At 44.1% G+C, this 17,259-nt stretch overlaps 1 protein-coding gene across 1 annotated transcript in view; it reads right to left on the bottom strand.

The window, feature by feature from the left end:
- E2F5 (E2F transcription factor 5) overlaps positions 1-17,259 on the bottom strand; it is a 36,572-nt gene that overhangs the window by 6,756 nt on the left and 12,557 nt on the right. The window contains exons 2-4 of the mRNA XM_032773243.2: positions 6,872-6,981; positions 5,549-5,710; positions 1,237-1,280 (exon numbers count right to left, since the gene is read on the bottom strand). Of these exons, the coding sequence (XP_032629134.1) occupies positions 1,237-1,280; positions 5,549-5,710; positions 6,872-6,981 (316 nt within the window). The remainder of the gene's footprint in view (positions 1-1,236; positions 1,281-5,548; positions 5,711-6,871; positions 6,982-17,259) is intronic.

Genomic DNA, 17,259 nt, shown 5'->3' with positions numbered 1-17,259 from the left:
ACACAATTTATATAGCAGTGTTATGATATGGATTTATATAGCAGCATTACGATATTTTCTATCCCTTTCCTGATATTCAGTCAGCTTTTTTTTTTTTTTTTTTTTTGACTGCCATTGCACATTGAGTGGAGGTTTTCAGAGAACTACCCACAGTGACTCCAAGATCTTTTTATTGAGTGGTAACAGCTAATTTACACCCTATCATTTTGTATGTATAGTTGGGATTATGTTTTCCAATGTGCATTACTTTGAATTTCATTTGCCATTTTGTTGCCCAGTCACCTACTTTTAGTGAGATCCCTTTGTAACATTTTGCAGTTAGCTTTGGATTTAACTATCTTGAATTTTTTTTTAAATCTGCAAACTTTCCTGCCTCATTATTTACCCCTTTTTCCAGATCATTTATGAATATGTTGAACAGCGCCGGTTGCAAGAGAGATCCTGGAGACCCAGCTGTTTATCTTTCTTCACTGTGATAACTGACTATTTATTCCTACCCTGTTAACCAGTTACTGATCCACAAAAGGACCTTCCCTCTTATCCCATGACTTCTTGCTTTGCCTTTGGTGAAAGACATTGTCAAAAACTTTCTGAAAGTCCAAGTACGCTATATTCACTGGATCACTCTTGTCCACATGCTTGTTTACCCCCTCAAAGAATTCTAATAAGTTGACGAGGCATGATTTCCCTTTACAAAAAATCATGTTGACTGTTGCCCAATATATCACATCATGATTATCAGACACATAGGATGAACCTGTTCTTTACTATAGTTTCAACCACTTTGCCTAGCACTCAGCTTAGGTTTACTGGCCTGTAATTGCCAGGATCACCTCTGGAGCCTTTTTTAAAAATTGGTGTTACATTAGATATCCACCAGTCATCTGGCACAGAGTTGATTTAAGCAACAGGTTACATACCACAGTTAGTAGTTCTGCAATTTCATTTCTGAGTTCCTTCAGAACTCTGGGGTGAATACCATCTGGTCCTGGTGACTTATTACTGCTTAATGTATCACTTTGTTCCAAAACCTCCTCTAATGACACCTCAATTTGGGACAGTTACTCAGATCTGTCACCTAAAAAGAATGGCTCAAATATCAGAATCTCCCTCACATCCTTTGCAGTGAAGACAAATGCAAAGAATTCATTTAGCTTCTGCACTATTACCTTGTCTTCCTTGGTTAAACCACCTGCTCCAAACATCTTACAAAAATACAGTCTAGCAGCAACTTACCATTGAAGCAATTACAGATGTCTTCATGAGTGACATATGAAAATGTGATTTATGTCAAGGAAATTTTCAAGAAGTAAGAAGCTAAGATTTTTGCCTAAGCAATGTGAAGTTGATATTTAGTGCAGTTTACAAAAGAAGTTTGTGTTCCTACAGAGTGTTGTTTAGGGCAGGTCTACACTTTAAATTTTTACTGTTATAGCGAATGTTGGTCAAGAGTGGGATCTGTGACTGACATAATAGTGGCAAAAGCCCTCAAGATGGATGCAGCTACAGAAATGCAGAATTTTGTCAATATTAGCTATGTCCACATTATAAATGCTTTGTCAATATAGCATACCTGTATAACTAGACCAGAAAAGCCTTTCAAGCATAGCCTTGGCCTTAGGCTACCATTAGAAAGTTTCCAAAATGTTATTTAAATGTATTTCACACATACTACCACCATCTCCTTTTTACTGATAAGTCTGATTAATATCATATCACTATGATACAGTATGTCCAAAGCCATCATGGATCAGCATGAATTCTGGATGAATCCAGGATGAATTCTGCCAATGACGACATAACCTATCAAAGAACTAGATGCAGCCTACAGAATAGGAGAGGGAAGCCGCTTTGAAAGGAAACATCCTGTGTTTGTCCTGGGTTTAATTCATAGTCTATGGCAATTTCTCTATTAAAAATCCTTAAATTCAAGGTTTTACCTGTCAACTATAAAAATACACAGGTCAGCACTGGAGCTTGGAAAAAGAATTGTTCGCTTTACTGAAAAATATAAAACAGCTACTGTAAGTATAGTTATCGATAAGTCAACAGAACAGAAGGCTAAGATGTTTTACTGTTTCTGTGCAAAAACTACAGCAAAATCAAGACATTGTCATTATCAAGAGAGGAAAAAACTGGTTCCCAGATCCATGTTCTGTAAGTTTTTCTTCTAAATAGTTTAAAAGTAAATCATTTTGGTTCTAATGATTTTGTCTGATGGAATTTGGTGCAGTCAAATTATATTTGCTAACTCTGCCACCATTAACACACACATTATTTTGTAATAATTGCAAGCCACTAAAATGTAATTTAAAAAACCACCATCAAATAGGAACCTGTTGATGTTGAGAAGTAGGGCAGAGAGCTCTGAATATATCTTAATGCAAGCACACGGCAGGGCTTCCAAAAGTGTAAAACAAGTTCTATTTTAAAAATTTGTGTGTACACCCGTATCCTCAAACACTTACAACAACTTTGAAAGCACCTGCTTTCCCTTTCACTTTCAAATTGGTCCTAGTCAAAACTCCTGAAAAACAACATTTTGGGTTTAATCCTGTAATCCCACCACATACAGTTAAAAAGTATTTCAAACTGAGTACTGCACATGGCCATTTTTTAGCACTGGACTTCCCTGAGAAACCATTTGCAGCTAGAGAGACAGTGCCATATATTTGTATAAACTATTTCGAAGTTTCATGCAATATGTTCTTAGTCAATGTTTCAACTGGGTTATAAATAATTATTGTAGTTTCCACTTCAAATCTACACTATTTCAAAAATAAAAGCTGATTTCTGGAAGTCATTTTATCTGTAGTGTTTAGAAGTAGAGGCAAGGCACTCAGGGTTTTGTTTTTTACTAGGTATTCAGCTTGCAGTATCACGCAAGACAAAACTTAGCCCTACGTTGCTTTAGATATTTAATTACATTCCAATTACTAAATTATTTTGTTAACAAGGTTTGGTACACTATTTACTATTAGACCTTTTCAGGTGGCTTGGGGTGTCAAATCCCACTCCATTCCCAGCACTCTCAGCAAACTGACTCCACTCAGAGCTTTGTGAAACTGGACCAAACTGTGTGTTCACAATCAATAATTCATTTAAAAATGGATTGTTGCACACAGAGAGTAATCTCTTTATTCAATGGGAAATTTAAAATTTCACAGCTCATCTGGGCCTCAAGTCAGCATAGCACTTAAACACATTTAACTGCTTTGCTGATTAGAGACCTTATCTATTATGTTATTTGTATTGACTGGATTCACTTCAGAAGAGCTGCAGTCTATCAGGCTAACGATCTGTGAATTTAAGCAGCCCCTGCCCTGATAAAAATCACTGATTTGACTGGAGCAGTTTGTATTGAACAATCATAATATAATGTTAAGTGCTTTAGAACTATTTATAGATAAGAGTGCACTTTTCCCTCTCCAAAATCTCAAATAACCTATTTTGTTCAATAGCCTCTAACGGCTTGTCTACACTGGCACTTTACAGCACTGCAACTGCCTCACTCAGGGGTGTGAAGAAACACCCCCTTGAATGCAGCAAGTTTCAGCGCTGCAAAGCGCCAGTGTAGACAGTGCACTAGCGCTGGCAGCTACGCACCTCACAGAGGTAGGTTATTTTAAAGCGCTGAGAGAGCTCTCTTCCAGTGTTCTGCCGCGACTGCACAAGCCACGTTAAAACGCTGCCACATTAAAGTGCTTTACCATTGCCAGTGTAGACTAGCCCTAAGAATGCTAAACATGTGGTTACAAAATATTGAGCAAACATAGTTTAAACAACATACTTATTACCTGTTTACACACACGATAATTTCAGTTCCAGTTTCCACAAGTCTCAGGAGTTTGTCAACTCACATATCTTTTCAAAAGACTTGGATAACCTATCCTATGAACAACCAAAGAAGAGTATCCTGGAGTATCCAAAATCTAATTTAAATCACAAAAGCAATTAATTTCAGTTAATGCTAAAAGTCTGGATTTTCTGCATTAAAAAATTACCACTGTATAAATTTCGGATGGATTATTTCCAGATTACCACTGATACAATCATAGAGGTTAAAACTTGAAAAGACCTATTAAACCGTGGTTTTCCACCCTTTTTTTTATTTGCAGACCCCTAAAATTTTTTGAATGGAGGTGGGATCCTTTTGGAAATCCTAGACATAGTCTGTGGACCCCAAGGGTCCATGGACCACAAATTGAAAACCACTGTTATTGGATCATCCAGTGCCTCTTTCTGCCAATATAAGGGCTTGGCTACACTTGCAAGTTGCAGCGCTGGTGAGGGGGTTACAGCGCTGCAACTTACTCGGTGTCCACACTTACAAAGCTCAGCCAGCGCTGCAACTTACTCGGTGTCCACACTTACAAAGCTCAGCCAGCGCTGCAACTCCCTGGCTGCAGCGCTGGCTGTACTCCTGGTCTGCTACGGGTGTAGCGAATCCAGCGCTGGTGATGCAGCGCTGCTCATCAGGTGTGGACACTCACCAGCGCTGTTATTGGCCTCCAGGGTATTAAGACGTATCCCAGAATTCCTGTCTACAACAAACTGGAAGGTACTCCCCAGAGCTACCAAACACAGCTGCTCTTTGCTCCAGCGAGCGAGCCGAGCGGAGGCTTTGGAATGTTCACAGCTGTTTGCTTGAGGAGACAAACAGCACGGCGGGGGGGCGGAGGGAGTCTGTCGGAGAAGCTGCTTATCTGGTCTGAAGCCTTTTTACATTTAAGAGTGATTGAGAGAGGGGTGGGGGAAATGGCCAGAATTTGCAAGGCAGGGAGCTCACAGTGTCTGCTCCAAAAATCCGCTCTCTCTGTCTCCCCGACGCTCCCTGTCATACTCCACCCCACCCCCCGCTTTTGAACTTGCAAGGCAGGGAGCTGTCACAGTGTCTGCTCCAAAAATCCGCTCTCTCTGTCTCCCCGACGCTCCCTGTCACACTCCACCCCACCCCCCGCTTTTGAAAAGCACATTGCAGCCACTTGAATGCTGGGATAGCTGCCCACAATGCACCACTCCCAACAGCGCTGCAAATGCTGCAAATGTGGCCACACTACAGCGCTGGTAGCTGTCAGTGTGGCCACACTGCAGCGCTGTTCCTACACAGCTGTATGACCACAGCTGTAACTCCCAGCGCTGCACATTTCCAAGTGTAGCCATACCCTAAGATTGTTCCCTCCAGTATATCTTCCCACGCTTTGTCTAGCTTGGTTTTAAAATGCCACAAGCAAAGTTTCTTCTACTCCTTTAGATCTCACTGTGTATTCCACAGCCTAATGGATCTTGATATTGTCTCATAGCACTTGTTTCACAAGGCGAGTTAATTTCACTACCAGTGCAAAAGAAAATCGAAATCACATTAACAGAAAAATGCTTGAGACTAATTCTATTTCTTCTAGAGTTAGTAAACCCCACTTGATCACCTAGTTCAAGTATCTCCTCACTTCTAGAGCAGGTCATATTATGTGATCAACCTTTTAACATATGATTGATGCTTCTTTAATTCTATTTCATGAATGGACACAATGTATGTCCCAAAGGATATTGGTTGTTTGTGGAGTCATCCATAACATTTTTGATGCTTTGCTGCAGCCACAATTTTTGCTGATCCAGCTCTTTTTCTTTTAGTTCCAAATCTTCAATTTCTGCTTCAAGATACCTCAATCTGTCTACGACTTCTTTTGTATTGCAGCCAGCACCTACACCTCTTTTAAAAAGGTACAATATTTTATGCAGTCACAATATGTGTAATAATAATGTAAAAAACTACAGAGAGAGAGAGAATTTGTTTTTGTTTTTTTTTTAAACCTACCATATTAATTATATTATGAAATACTAAGAGGTAGTAAAATTCCTGCTTTTCTTTTTTAAGTAGAAAAATATTGAAAAATGTCTTAAATGTGGGGCCAACGTTGGGATTCCAGTCACTGTTTTCCATTTTCATAGCAGGTGGCATTCTCTGTGTCAGGGCTGCGTACCCAGCTCAATTGCCCCTAGTTAGCTCTTCACTGGGGCGATGGGAGAATGGAACGTTTGCTCATAGACCAGTGGTTGACAACCTCTGGCACACAGCTCACCAGGGTAAGCACCCTGTCGGGCCGGGCCAGTTTGTTTACCTGCTGCATCGGCAGGTTTTGGCAGACCACAGCTCTCACTGGCCGTGGTTCGCTGTCCCAGGCCAATGAAGGCGACGGGAAGCAGTGCTGGATGTGCTGGCCACGGCTTCCCCCCACCCCCATTGGCCTGGGACGGCGAACCGCGGCCAGCGGGAGCCGCAATCCGCCGAACCTGCAGATGCGGCAGGTAAACTAACTGGCCCAGAGGTTGCCAACCCTTGTCATAGACAGAATCTTAGGCTAGCACACTGCCTACCTGGTCCTTGGCACTGCTCTGTTCAACTCTACCACACACATCACAGCCACATCCCCAATCCCTGCCCAAACTCATCTTGAAGTTCAAAGATTTATTTATTTTAAGTAGCAAGTTATAAAGTTGTTATATAAATTTTAGTGCCCATATAAATTGCCATATTGACAGTCCTGAAATTTTAATCTAGACATGGTACAGTATGAAAAAAACAATGCTAAATTGCCCCTCAATTATGCTGAAAACCTCAGACTTCACAGCTCAGAGTACTTCAGTCTCCAGCACTATCAGTTTTTGGCCTCTCTGAAAACAAGGACTCCAATTGCAGTGAGGACACGTGGTCATTAGGAACTGGACTGAGACCACTGACATATTCTACATAGGCTACCACTGATTACAAAATGCATTTTAATTATTGTTGAATATAGCCAAGGAAAAAGGAACAAGGCCAACTTTTCCCTCCCTTGAGAATGTGAAATTATGCAGAATTGACACTTCTTACTTCCATTGGATGCTGTTTTTTGACTTTTTCTCAATTAAATCTATGCCTTCCAAAACATTGGTGATGTCATAGATTCTTCTTTTTTGTCTCACAGCAAGAGTATCAGCAGCCTGTTAAAAGAACAGAGATAAGTGTTAGCAATCTGCACACCAAAGGCAAAAAACTGGCTCATTAGGCTGGTCACTTGAAGCTCAGCAAGCTTCCTGGGTGCTACTGATTCCAGGTCCATGGTTTCTCAACCTGCAGGTCAGAACCCAAAACTGGGTCACCAATACATGTCAAAGAGTTGCATGGCTGGTTAGGCTTGGCTCCTTGCTCCATGTGTTGTGACCCAGTGCACAGGGTTGCAGCGCTGCCTAGGTTTGGCCTAGCAACCCCTCCATCATGATGACGGGGCGCAAGCTGGGCCAAATTTGAGTGAGGGGTGCTACAACCCCATGCGCCAGGTCACAATGTTACTCACACAAATTCCTCCCCTCCCCCCAAGCAGGGTATCCAGGCTAAACCAGAGCAGTACTATGACGCTGGTGTATGTAACACCCAGGGTATGGCTACACTTGAAACTTCAACGTGCTGCCGCGGCAGCGCTTTGAAGTGCAAGTGTGGTCGCAGCACCAGCGCTGGGAGAGAGCTCTCCCAGCGCTGCATATACTCCACATCCTGATGGGGTTTAGCTTGCAGCGCTGGAAGCTGTGCTCCCAGCGCTGCAGCACTGTTTACACTGGCGCTTTACAGCGCTGTATCTTGCAGCGCTCAGGGGACTGTTTTTTTCACACCCCTGAGCGAGAAAGTTGCAGTGCTGTAAAGCACCAGTGTAGCCAAGGCCCCAGAGTGGGGCGCCAAGCCCAGCTGGCTACAAGGACAGGAGCCGAGAGGGAAATAGTGTCATGTTCTCCAGTAAGTACTGGCCTCCCAAAGTGCATCCAGCCCTGCAACTGAGCAGCACCCCATCTTCCACTCCTGTCCTCCCCACCAAACTTGCCCCTACCCAATGTACTCCTCTCACTCAGCCTGGTGACTTCCCCTCTGTCATGCTACCTATACCCCCAACTAATTCTTTTCTCTATTACCCCCACTTTACCTCCAGGACCTCAAATTCCCCTCACTCCTCTACTGCCTATGGACAGTACGTGGGGCTATATACTTGGGGGCACTATAGGCTGATCGCCCCTCCCCCAGACTGCTCTGCTCCCATATCCTTCCCCCCACCCCACAGTCCCCCGCATCCCTCTGCCTGCCCCTAATTCCTTCCCCAGGCTCCCCTCCACCTCTGACATGGGTCATATGGGAGGAGGGCGTGTTTTGGGGTGATTATCTTGGCTCACCTCCCCCCCCCCCATTGCTGGTGGGGGGTGTTCCAGCTATTCACATCTGGCTGGAGCACCTGGACTCTTAGCTCTGAGTCCCCTGCCCCGCCCAAACTGTGGAGGGGAGGCCTTTGGGTTGCAACGTATCATCAAGGTTTATAAATGGTCCTGAACTCAAACAGATTGAGAAACACTGCTCTAGTCATAATTCTGAAGGGAAAGGGTTCACTATTCAACAGTCACACATTTTAAGACTTTAGTTTTCAGTGTTTACCAATTTTTAATAAAAAACAATAATTCCCAGTTTTTACAAAAGCTATTATTCAGTTTTTATGGATTTTAACCCAATTTTTGGACCACTTAAGTACATTGAAAGTACTGATTATGTTAAACAAATCTACCTAATGGACTGGATTTTCTTACGTTAATAACAAATTAGTCTGAGTGTAAATGCAAGGCTGTCTGTTAAAGTAAGGTAATATAGTGGAAGAATCACACATGTACATGCATGCATGTGTGTATGCACAGTTAACATACAGCTAATGAAATGAACCAGCATTAAACTGCTTTTACTTTCAACACTCTGAACCTTTCTATTTGTTGCTTTTTCGTTCCTTCCATCCCCCAATACTAACTGTTAATATTTACCCAAAAAAAAGTGACACTGACTTTTTTTGTATCAGTTTTCACCTGTTTTTTTAAGTTTTTTAACAAACATTAAAATTTCTCAGGTATTTATCAAACAAAATACAAACCACAAACAAAAGGTTTTGCACATTCTGCACCACTCTCCTTCAAGATCAGAGTTCCTGGTTAAGTCCAACCAAACTCCATACAAAAATGGTATGCAGGGCTCTACAATCCATGCTCAGAGAATCCGCCCATTACCTCAACATAGGGGCCAGTTCTTCCACAGACAGTTGGGTATATGCCAGGCAGGAAAGAGTATAAAGGTGCTGTGCATATCCCAAATATTAAATAATAAATCCCTCTCCTTCCTCCTACCCCCCTAAAAAAGTCTGAAATTTTTCTTTTGGAAGGTGGAGAATAAGAATATGGAAGAAGGAGGGCAGTATCTCTCTGCAACAACAAACAAATAAACCCCCAGAGTAGAGGAGGCTAGTAGGGAGTCTACCTCTTCTGGTGACTCTGAAAAGTTAATCCAGTTCAATGCTGGATTAACTCATGTTCACCTTAGAACCACACATCACGGAATATAGTTAAAGCCTCAATAACCGGGGGTAGTCTAGCCAAAAAATTTTCAGTGTGTCTTATGTGACATAAAACGGAGCAGCTACCTTTTGTTAATATATCTCTGGATCCCACCATTGGACCTTCTCTCCAAATCACTGAGGAAACACTTAGAGCGACAAAGCAGATTGATTCTTCATGTGTTCCATTAGAAATGTAGAAATCATATGACATAACCGAGTGTAGCAACTTTATAATTAGGAAAGCCTTTAATACATACCCTTGTATTAAGGCATAATACACAATTAGAATTGGGAGTAGAACTGAGTTTGCTTGTACATAGCGTGTTCCATACTAAAGTTATCAAAACACATAAAAAGAAAAGAGACAGAAACATAGCATAGCAATTTAATGGACAAATGTGGAAGTCATTACACACTTAGCAATAGCTCACAGCTTTGGACAACTGAAATGTTTCACTAGAGAACAGAAATGTTGATTAAGTCTCCAGAATTATCCCCCACCTTTTGAAAAAAGCTTAGTAAGCGTAACTTCTACCTGGAAATCCAGCAAAGATCAGTAGAAATAATCTCATTTTAAAGCCATCTCTCATAATTAAACCCAACAACATCCAGCACTTGATTAAAGTTCCCCAATTTCTGCTCCAGAAGACATAACTGCCAACTAAGATTCAAACCAACATACGACTCTTCTCCTATGAGACTGAGGAATTAAGAATACATACAAAGTACAGGTGGATTAATATGTGAATCAAGGTAATAACCTATGGCCCAGCAGATAAACGAGGCCTGAGACAGATGAGTTTATCCCTAAAAAGGAATGAAGTAGTGGACAAAAGCAAAGGGCACCCATTCTACTATTGTTTTACTTCGCGTGAAACTGCAAGTATTTCATGTCCCGCTTTTTAAGTCACCTCTAAAAATGGAGAAGGAAACTGGAACAGGTGTGTGGAAAGTTTTATTTTTAAATAAAGTACTCAGTCTTCAAACTATTTAGTAATGGTGCAGAAGACATCAAACTATTTAAATAAATAAAATACATGTGAGATTAAAAACAAGGATCGTGGAAAGCAGGAGAGACAGATAATGATGCCAGGAGTCATTTTATTGAAGAATAATGTGATAGTAACTCTTTGCATTTCTAATCATGAAACTCACTTGTACATTATGGTCAAAATCTACTAATGAATACACTTCGTACATCAGTCTGTGTAATCATACATTAAAAATGCCAAAAAAACCAGAATAAAAAATAAACCTATTGTACAGCAAAGGCCATACACTTCCATCTTTTCTAAAACATAACCAACTTACTGACCTGCCAAAGCAATTATGTCCTCCCAGGAGAAAACAAGTTGTAAGGAATTTCAATAGACCAAACCACACTGAATGGTGTTTTAATTAACAAGATAAAGATACAGTATAAAAGGAAAATGGGGAAGACAATTTTCAGTCTTGCATTGTAAGTAAAGGAATGCTACTTCCACTTCACATGCAATACCTATCAAACGAGGTTATTAATGGTACGAAGGAATTACTACAGCCCATATCAAAAAGATATTAAAATAGTAACAGCATGTTGTACTTTCCTGGTTTATTAAACAAATATGCAACCTTAATTTTGTCACCCTATGCATATGGATTTTGTTACCATCCTTACTTATATGATCATATTCTATTTTTTCAGAGGAATCCTGCCTCATTCAGTGCAAAGGATGGACTGTGCTCACTTAATGAGCAGCTATTCAATATTCTGTTTTGTCCTCGTTGTTCAATGTGTGCTGTATGCAGTGGCAGTTTAACAAATTTGCCTCCCCCAGACCCTCAAAAAATTGAGCCCCCCTCCCCCGCACCAGCTCACCTCTGCTCCCCCACAGCAAGTCTGGGAGGGAGTGGGGAGAAGGGGAATTGTGGACCGCTCAAGGGATGGCAGAGGTGGAGTGGAGGTGAGCTGGAGAGCTGTTCCCTCCCACCCCCCACCCCAAGAGTTACTCCCTGCGCCCGCCAGCCTCAGCTCACCTCTGCTATCCCCCGAGCACGCTGCTACTCGCTTCTCCTCCCTCCCTCCCAGTGCTTTTGCGTGGCAAGCCTGGGAGGGAGGGGGGAGCAGGAGTTGCAGTGCACTCAGGGGATGGCGGCGGTAGAGTGGAGGTGAGCTGGGGCGGGGAGCAATTCCCACCCCCCCTCGGGTTACTCCTCGCGCCCGGGGGCCTCAGCTCACCTCTGTCCACCTCCTCCGAGCAGGCCGCTACTCGCTTCTCCCTCCCTCCCAGCGCTTTCGCACGGCAAGCTAGTGAGGGAGGTGGGAGGAGGGAAGCGTGGTGCGCCTGGGGGAGGAGGCAGACTGGGAATTTGGGGAAGGGGCGGAGTTGGGGAGGGGGCACGAGCAAATTTGCCGCCCCTGCAAATTTTCCACCCTAGGCAATAATAAGCCACTGGTCCTATGCCTTATTTACTGCACAATTGTCAAACCCTGCTCTAAAGCCAGAATTAATTTCCTCACAGGTTTTTCCTACGGCATTCATCATACTCTGAAACCTATAATATCTGAGTGCTCCACAGATTCCAAGGCCAGAAGAGACCATTGTGACCATCTAGTCTGAACTCCTGTGTAACAGAGGTCACAGAACTTCCCCACAACATTCCTAGAGCAGATCTTTTAGAAAAACCTCCACTCTTGATTTAAAAGCTGTCAGCGACAGAGGATTCACCACAACTCTTTGGTAAGTTGTCCCAGTGGTTAATCACTCTCAATGTTAACGATTTCAGACTTATTTCCAGTCTGAATTTGTTGAGCTTCACCTTCCAGCCATTGGATCCTGTTACACCTTTCTGTGCTAAACCGAACAGCTCAAAGTTAAGTATGTTCCCCATGTAGGTACTTATATACTGTAATCAAGTCACTCCATAAGCTTCTTTCTCCATTAAGCTAAACTGATTGAGCTCCTTGAGTCTATCACTATAAGACATTTTTTAATCCTTGAAGCATCTCACGGCTGTTCTCTGAACCCTCTCCAATTTATCAATATTATTTAATTAATGTTTACAACCCCTTGTAAAGTGGGAGTGTTGGTGCATGGGGGAAGGGGGTATTATCTATATTTACAGATGAAGATCTGAGGCAAAGAAGGTATGTCTACACTGCAATCAGCAGATGTGATTGCAGGACCTGCAGACATATGAAAACACAGGCAACTGCACCCGCTGGATCTGCCCAGCCAGGACCCTGGGCACATACTCTACTGACCACTGCTGAGTCTCCACTGCTATAATTACTCAAGCTAGCTTTGATGTAACTAAATGAAAGTTAACTCAGGTAAGTATACATATCCTGCAATTATACCTCTCAATTGCAGTGCAGACATACCTAATGAGATTAAGGTCAAAAGCAGCCACTAATTTTGGGTGCCAAATTTTAATACATCTAGGACTGATTTTTCAGAGTACTTAGCATTATATAGCACTTTCTAGGTTCAAAGCACAGTTCCCATTGACTTCAGCTGCAGTTGTGTGTGATCAGCACTTCTGCAAATCAGACCCCAGGGTCTCATGTCAGGCTCCCAGAAAATGAGAAACACACAATTAGTAATCACCTGTGAAAAGAATGGTTTAGGTGACTCAGCTAGCATCACCTATGAACTCAGTGGCAGAGGCAGGGCTAGAATCCAATTCTTCAAGGCCGTGTTCAGCTGCCCTAACCATGAGACCATCCTCTCTCCTGAAATCCCCTGCCTCCTTCGCCTCATTCACAATACACCTTCCAACTTCCACAACAAATAAAACAGTTCTAGCATGTGGCATCTTAGGCCTGGTCTACACTACGCCTTTAAATCGGTTTAATGGCCATTAAATCGATTTAACGCTGTACCCGTCCACAAGACGTTGCCATTTATGTCGATATAAAGGGCTCTTTAAATCGATTTCTGTACTCCACCCCGACGAGAGGAGTAGCGCTAAATTCGATATTAACAGTTCGGATTACGGTTAGTGTGGACGGAAATCGACGTTATTGGCCTCCGGGAGGTATCCCACAGTGCACCACTGACCGCTCTGGACAGCAAATCTGAACTCGGATGCAGCAGGCAGGTAAACAGGAAAAGCCCCGCGAACTTTTGAATTACATATCCTGTTTGCCCAGCGTGGAGCTCTGATCAGCACGGGTGGCGATGCAGTCTCAAATCCAAAAAGAGCTCCAGCATGGACCGTACGGGAGATACTGAGCTGATCGCTGTATGGGGAGACAAATCTGTTGTATCAGAGCTCCGTTACAGAACACGAAATGCCAAGCGTTTGAAAAAAAACTCCAGGATACACAGCGCTGCGTGACAACCGTAACGGGAAGCCAGAGACTCAAATGGAGCTCATGGATGGAGGGGGTACTGAGGACTCCAGCTATCCCACAGTCCACAGCAAGTCTCTGAAGAGTATTTGCATCTTGGCTGAGCGCCCGATGTCTGTAGGATCAAACACAGTGTCTGGCGTGGTTCAGGGAACAGCTCATCAGTTTCTTCCCCCCCCACACACGTGAAAGAAAAGGTAAAGAAATCATTTCCTTGACTACTTTAAAATGTCACCCTATGTGTACTGAATGCTGCTGGTAGACGCGATGCTGCAGCAGTGAAGAGCAGTATCCGCTCCTCTCCCCCTCCCGGTGGTAGACAGTACAATATGACTGATATCGTCGTGCGCCATCAGCCGTGATGCTCCTGGCTGAGGCTGGCGGGGGCGCCTAGGTAAAAATGGGAATGATTCCCAGTTATCCCAGTAGATGGTACAGAACGGCTGGTAACCGTCTTCATCATAGCAACTGGGGGCTGAGCTTCATCAGCCCCTCCCCTCCTGTGTAAGAAAAGATTCTGAACTGCCTGGACTGTCATAGCCCCGGGAGGCTGCTCCCTCATTTTATCTCACTAACAAGTCTCTGTTTCTTATTCCTGCATTCTTCATAACATCTTGACAAAAATGCGGGGGACACTGCACGGTAGCCAGGAAGGTTTGGGGAAGGAGGAAGCAACGGGTGGGGTTGTTGCAGGGGCACCCCTGTGAATACTGACACGGGCAGCTGTGTTCTGATACACTGCTCCTCTAATACACTTGCCCTTATTCTTGTCAGGACTGACTCTATTTTTAGAAACCATAGGGAGGATTGACTCAGTCCCAAGTGAGTCAATCCCAATTTTGCTTTTGCGTTGCGCCCCCGGCCGATTTCAGCCAGGGGCACTCATGATAGCAGCGGACAGTACACGGAGCACTGGCCAGTATACAGGAAATGCCCCGAATCCCCGCAAAACTTTTGAATTCCATTTCCTGTTTGGCCAGCGTGGAGGCTCTGCTCAGCACACACAGGTGACACCACGCAGAGCTCATCAGCACAGGTACAATGCAGTCTCCTGAGAATCGAAAAAGAGCACCATCCTGGACCACAAAAGAGGTACTGGATCTGATCGGTATCTGCGGAGAGGATTCAGTGCTAACAGAACTCCGTTCTAAAAGACGAAACGAAAAAATATTTGAAGAATTTCAAAGTCTATGACGGAAAAAGGCACAGCAGGGACTCCGTGCAGTGCAGAGTAAAGTGAAGGAGCTCAGACAGCATACCAGAAAACCAGAGAACAATGGGAAGGTCTGGCTCAGAGCCGAAACAAACATGCCGCTTCTATGCAGAGCTGCATGCAATTTTGGGGGCTGCGCAACCAGTACCCACCCCTGTCCCTGGATTCAGACGTCGGGTTCTAATATCAACCGTGGATGAGGATTTTGCGGGGAGGGGGAAGATGCGAGGAAGATGAAGATGAGGAAGAGCTTGGTGAGAGCACACAGCACTCCGTGAACCCAACAGCCAGGAGCTTTTTGACACCCAGAATTTACCGTCCCAGCCCTCCAAGCCACAAGCCCAGACAGTGAGCCAATGGAAGCGACCTCTGTGAGTGTACCTTTGTAAATATCAACATGGTTAAAACAGCGTTTTTTTAATGATTGCATTGCCATCAGGGCTTGTGATGCACTCGCAGCCAGTAAAGTTACAGGAAAGTTCGTTAACATGTCTGGGGATGGAGCGAAAATCCTCCAAAGAAAATCTCCATGAATCGATCTTGGAGGTACTCAAAAAGTCTTATGAGAAGATTTCGGGCAATGGCAGCCTTATCCGGTCCCATTGTAGGAAAACTTTTCCACGCCATGCATGCAGCAAAATAATTAGGATCATTGCTTCACAGAGCACCGCTGCGTATAGCCGGGCACTGATGCATTCCAGAAACATACGATCTGCATCTGCGGTGGTATTCTCAGGATGTGATATCATCCATTGTAACCTGGTTGAAATTCAGGAATTTAAATAGCCGGGGGGCAGACATGTGATTTACTAATGGCCAGAGCGGGGCAGGGCAGGAAGGATAGCACTAAGTTTTCAGCGTTTGCGAGCAGGAATCTTCCCAGCCACGCGGTGCGGGGGTGAAGGAGGGTGATCATTAGCAGCGATCTTACATGATAGCAGCCATGAGGTGGGGGGAGGGGGAAGAGGAGGGTTTGGGGTTTGCTGGTTCCTCTTAACAGGAATAGGCATCATAGATCACTGTGTATATGAACACTGGAGAAGTCAACTTCTAAGCCTTACCATAGCCGCATGGAAGTTGGGTGCCCGGACCTGCGTCTGTTGTAGATAGCAACACCAGAGCCACAGGCACAGAATATTAAACGATGCAAAATGCGACCTTGTAGTGAAATCACATGTGCTATGTAAGGTGGATAGTGTTATTCACTGTGAAAGAGTACTAGCATTGGTTTTGTGAAATGTATCTTTTACATACTTCTCTCCCTGTTTTCACTCCCCCCCCATGCAGCTGCACAGTTCTCCGCATCCCTGCGCCATCCCGAAGGCTAGCTCAGATAAGGCGGAGGAAGAAGAGGACGCGAGATGAAATGTTCACAGAAATTATGGAAGTAACACGCAATGACAGAGCTCATCAGAATGAGTGGAGGATGTGGTAGCAAACTACAGGAAAATGGCTTTAGTGGAACAGGAAAGAGACGCCCGAGTGAACGATATGAGAGGTGTAGGCAGGAAGATCAGCGGTGGCGAGATGCAACGCTGATCTTCTGCGTGCTCAAACTGATATCCTCAACGCAATGGTGGATCTTCAGGAAGAGCAGCGGGGTTACCAGGAGTGCCGCTGCAGCCCCTGTATAACCCCCTCAAAGCTCCCACGTCCCATATCTCCCTCACCCAGACGTGTTAAGAACGCGTGGGGGGAAGCTTTCTGCACCGCCTACTCCACCCCCTGAGAGTGCAAGCAAAAGGCTGTAATTACGTTGAAATGCTGCTTAATGGCCTTTCCCTTCCCCTCCTTCCAAGCACAGCAGCCAGGGATACCTTGATAATTCTCTGCTTCTTTTTATAATTACTTTTTAATAAGAATACATCCAAAGGGGGAGGGTGGGTTGCTTACAGGGAATGACTTTTAAGAAAGAATACATGATTTTTAAACGATACTGACTTTATTTCCTTCACCAAGCTGTAATCAAAGGGAAGGTGGGTTGCTTACAGGGACTGAGTCAATCAAGGCGGAGGGTTCATCAAGGGGAAGCAAACACAGCAGTCACACTGTACCTGGCCCGTGCTGAAACTCGTTTTCAAGGCTTCTCTGATGCGCACCGCCTCCAGGTGCTCTTTGTAATCGCCCTGGTCTCTGGCTGCTCGTACTCAGCGGCCAGGTGATTTGCCTCAGCCTCCCACCCGCCAAAAGGTCTCCCCTTACTCTCACAGAGATTGTGGAGCACACAGCAAGCAGCAATAGCAAATTGGACATTGGTTTGGCGAGGTCTGAGCGAGTAAGTAAATGATCGCCAGCGCCCTTTTAAACGGCCAAATGCA

Source organism: Chelonoidis abingdonii, chromosome 2, assembly GCF_003597395.2.
Source record: "Chelonoidis abingdonii isolate Lonesome George chromosome 2, CheloAbing_2.0, whole genome shotgun sequence".
Classification (NCBI taxonomy): Eukaryota; Metazoa; Chordata; order Testudines; family Testudinidae; genus Chelonoidis; species Chelonoidis abingdonii.
This window is presented reverse-complemented; position numbering and strand designations above follow the sequence as displayed.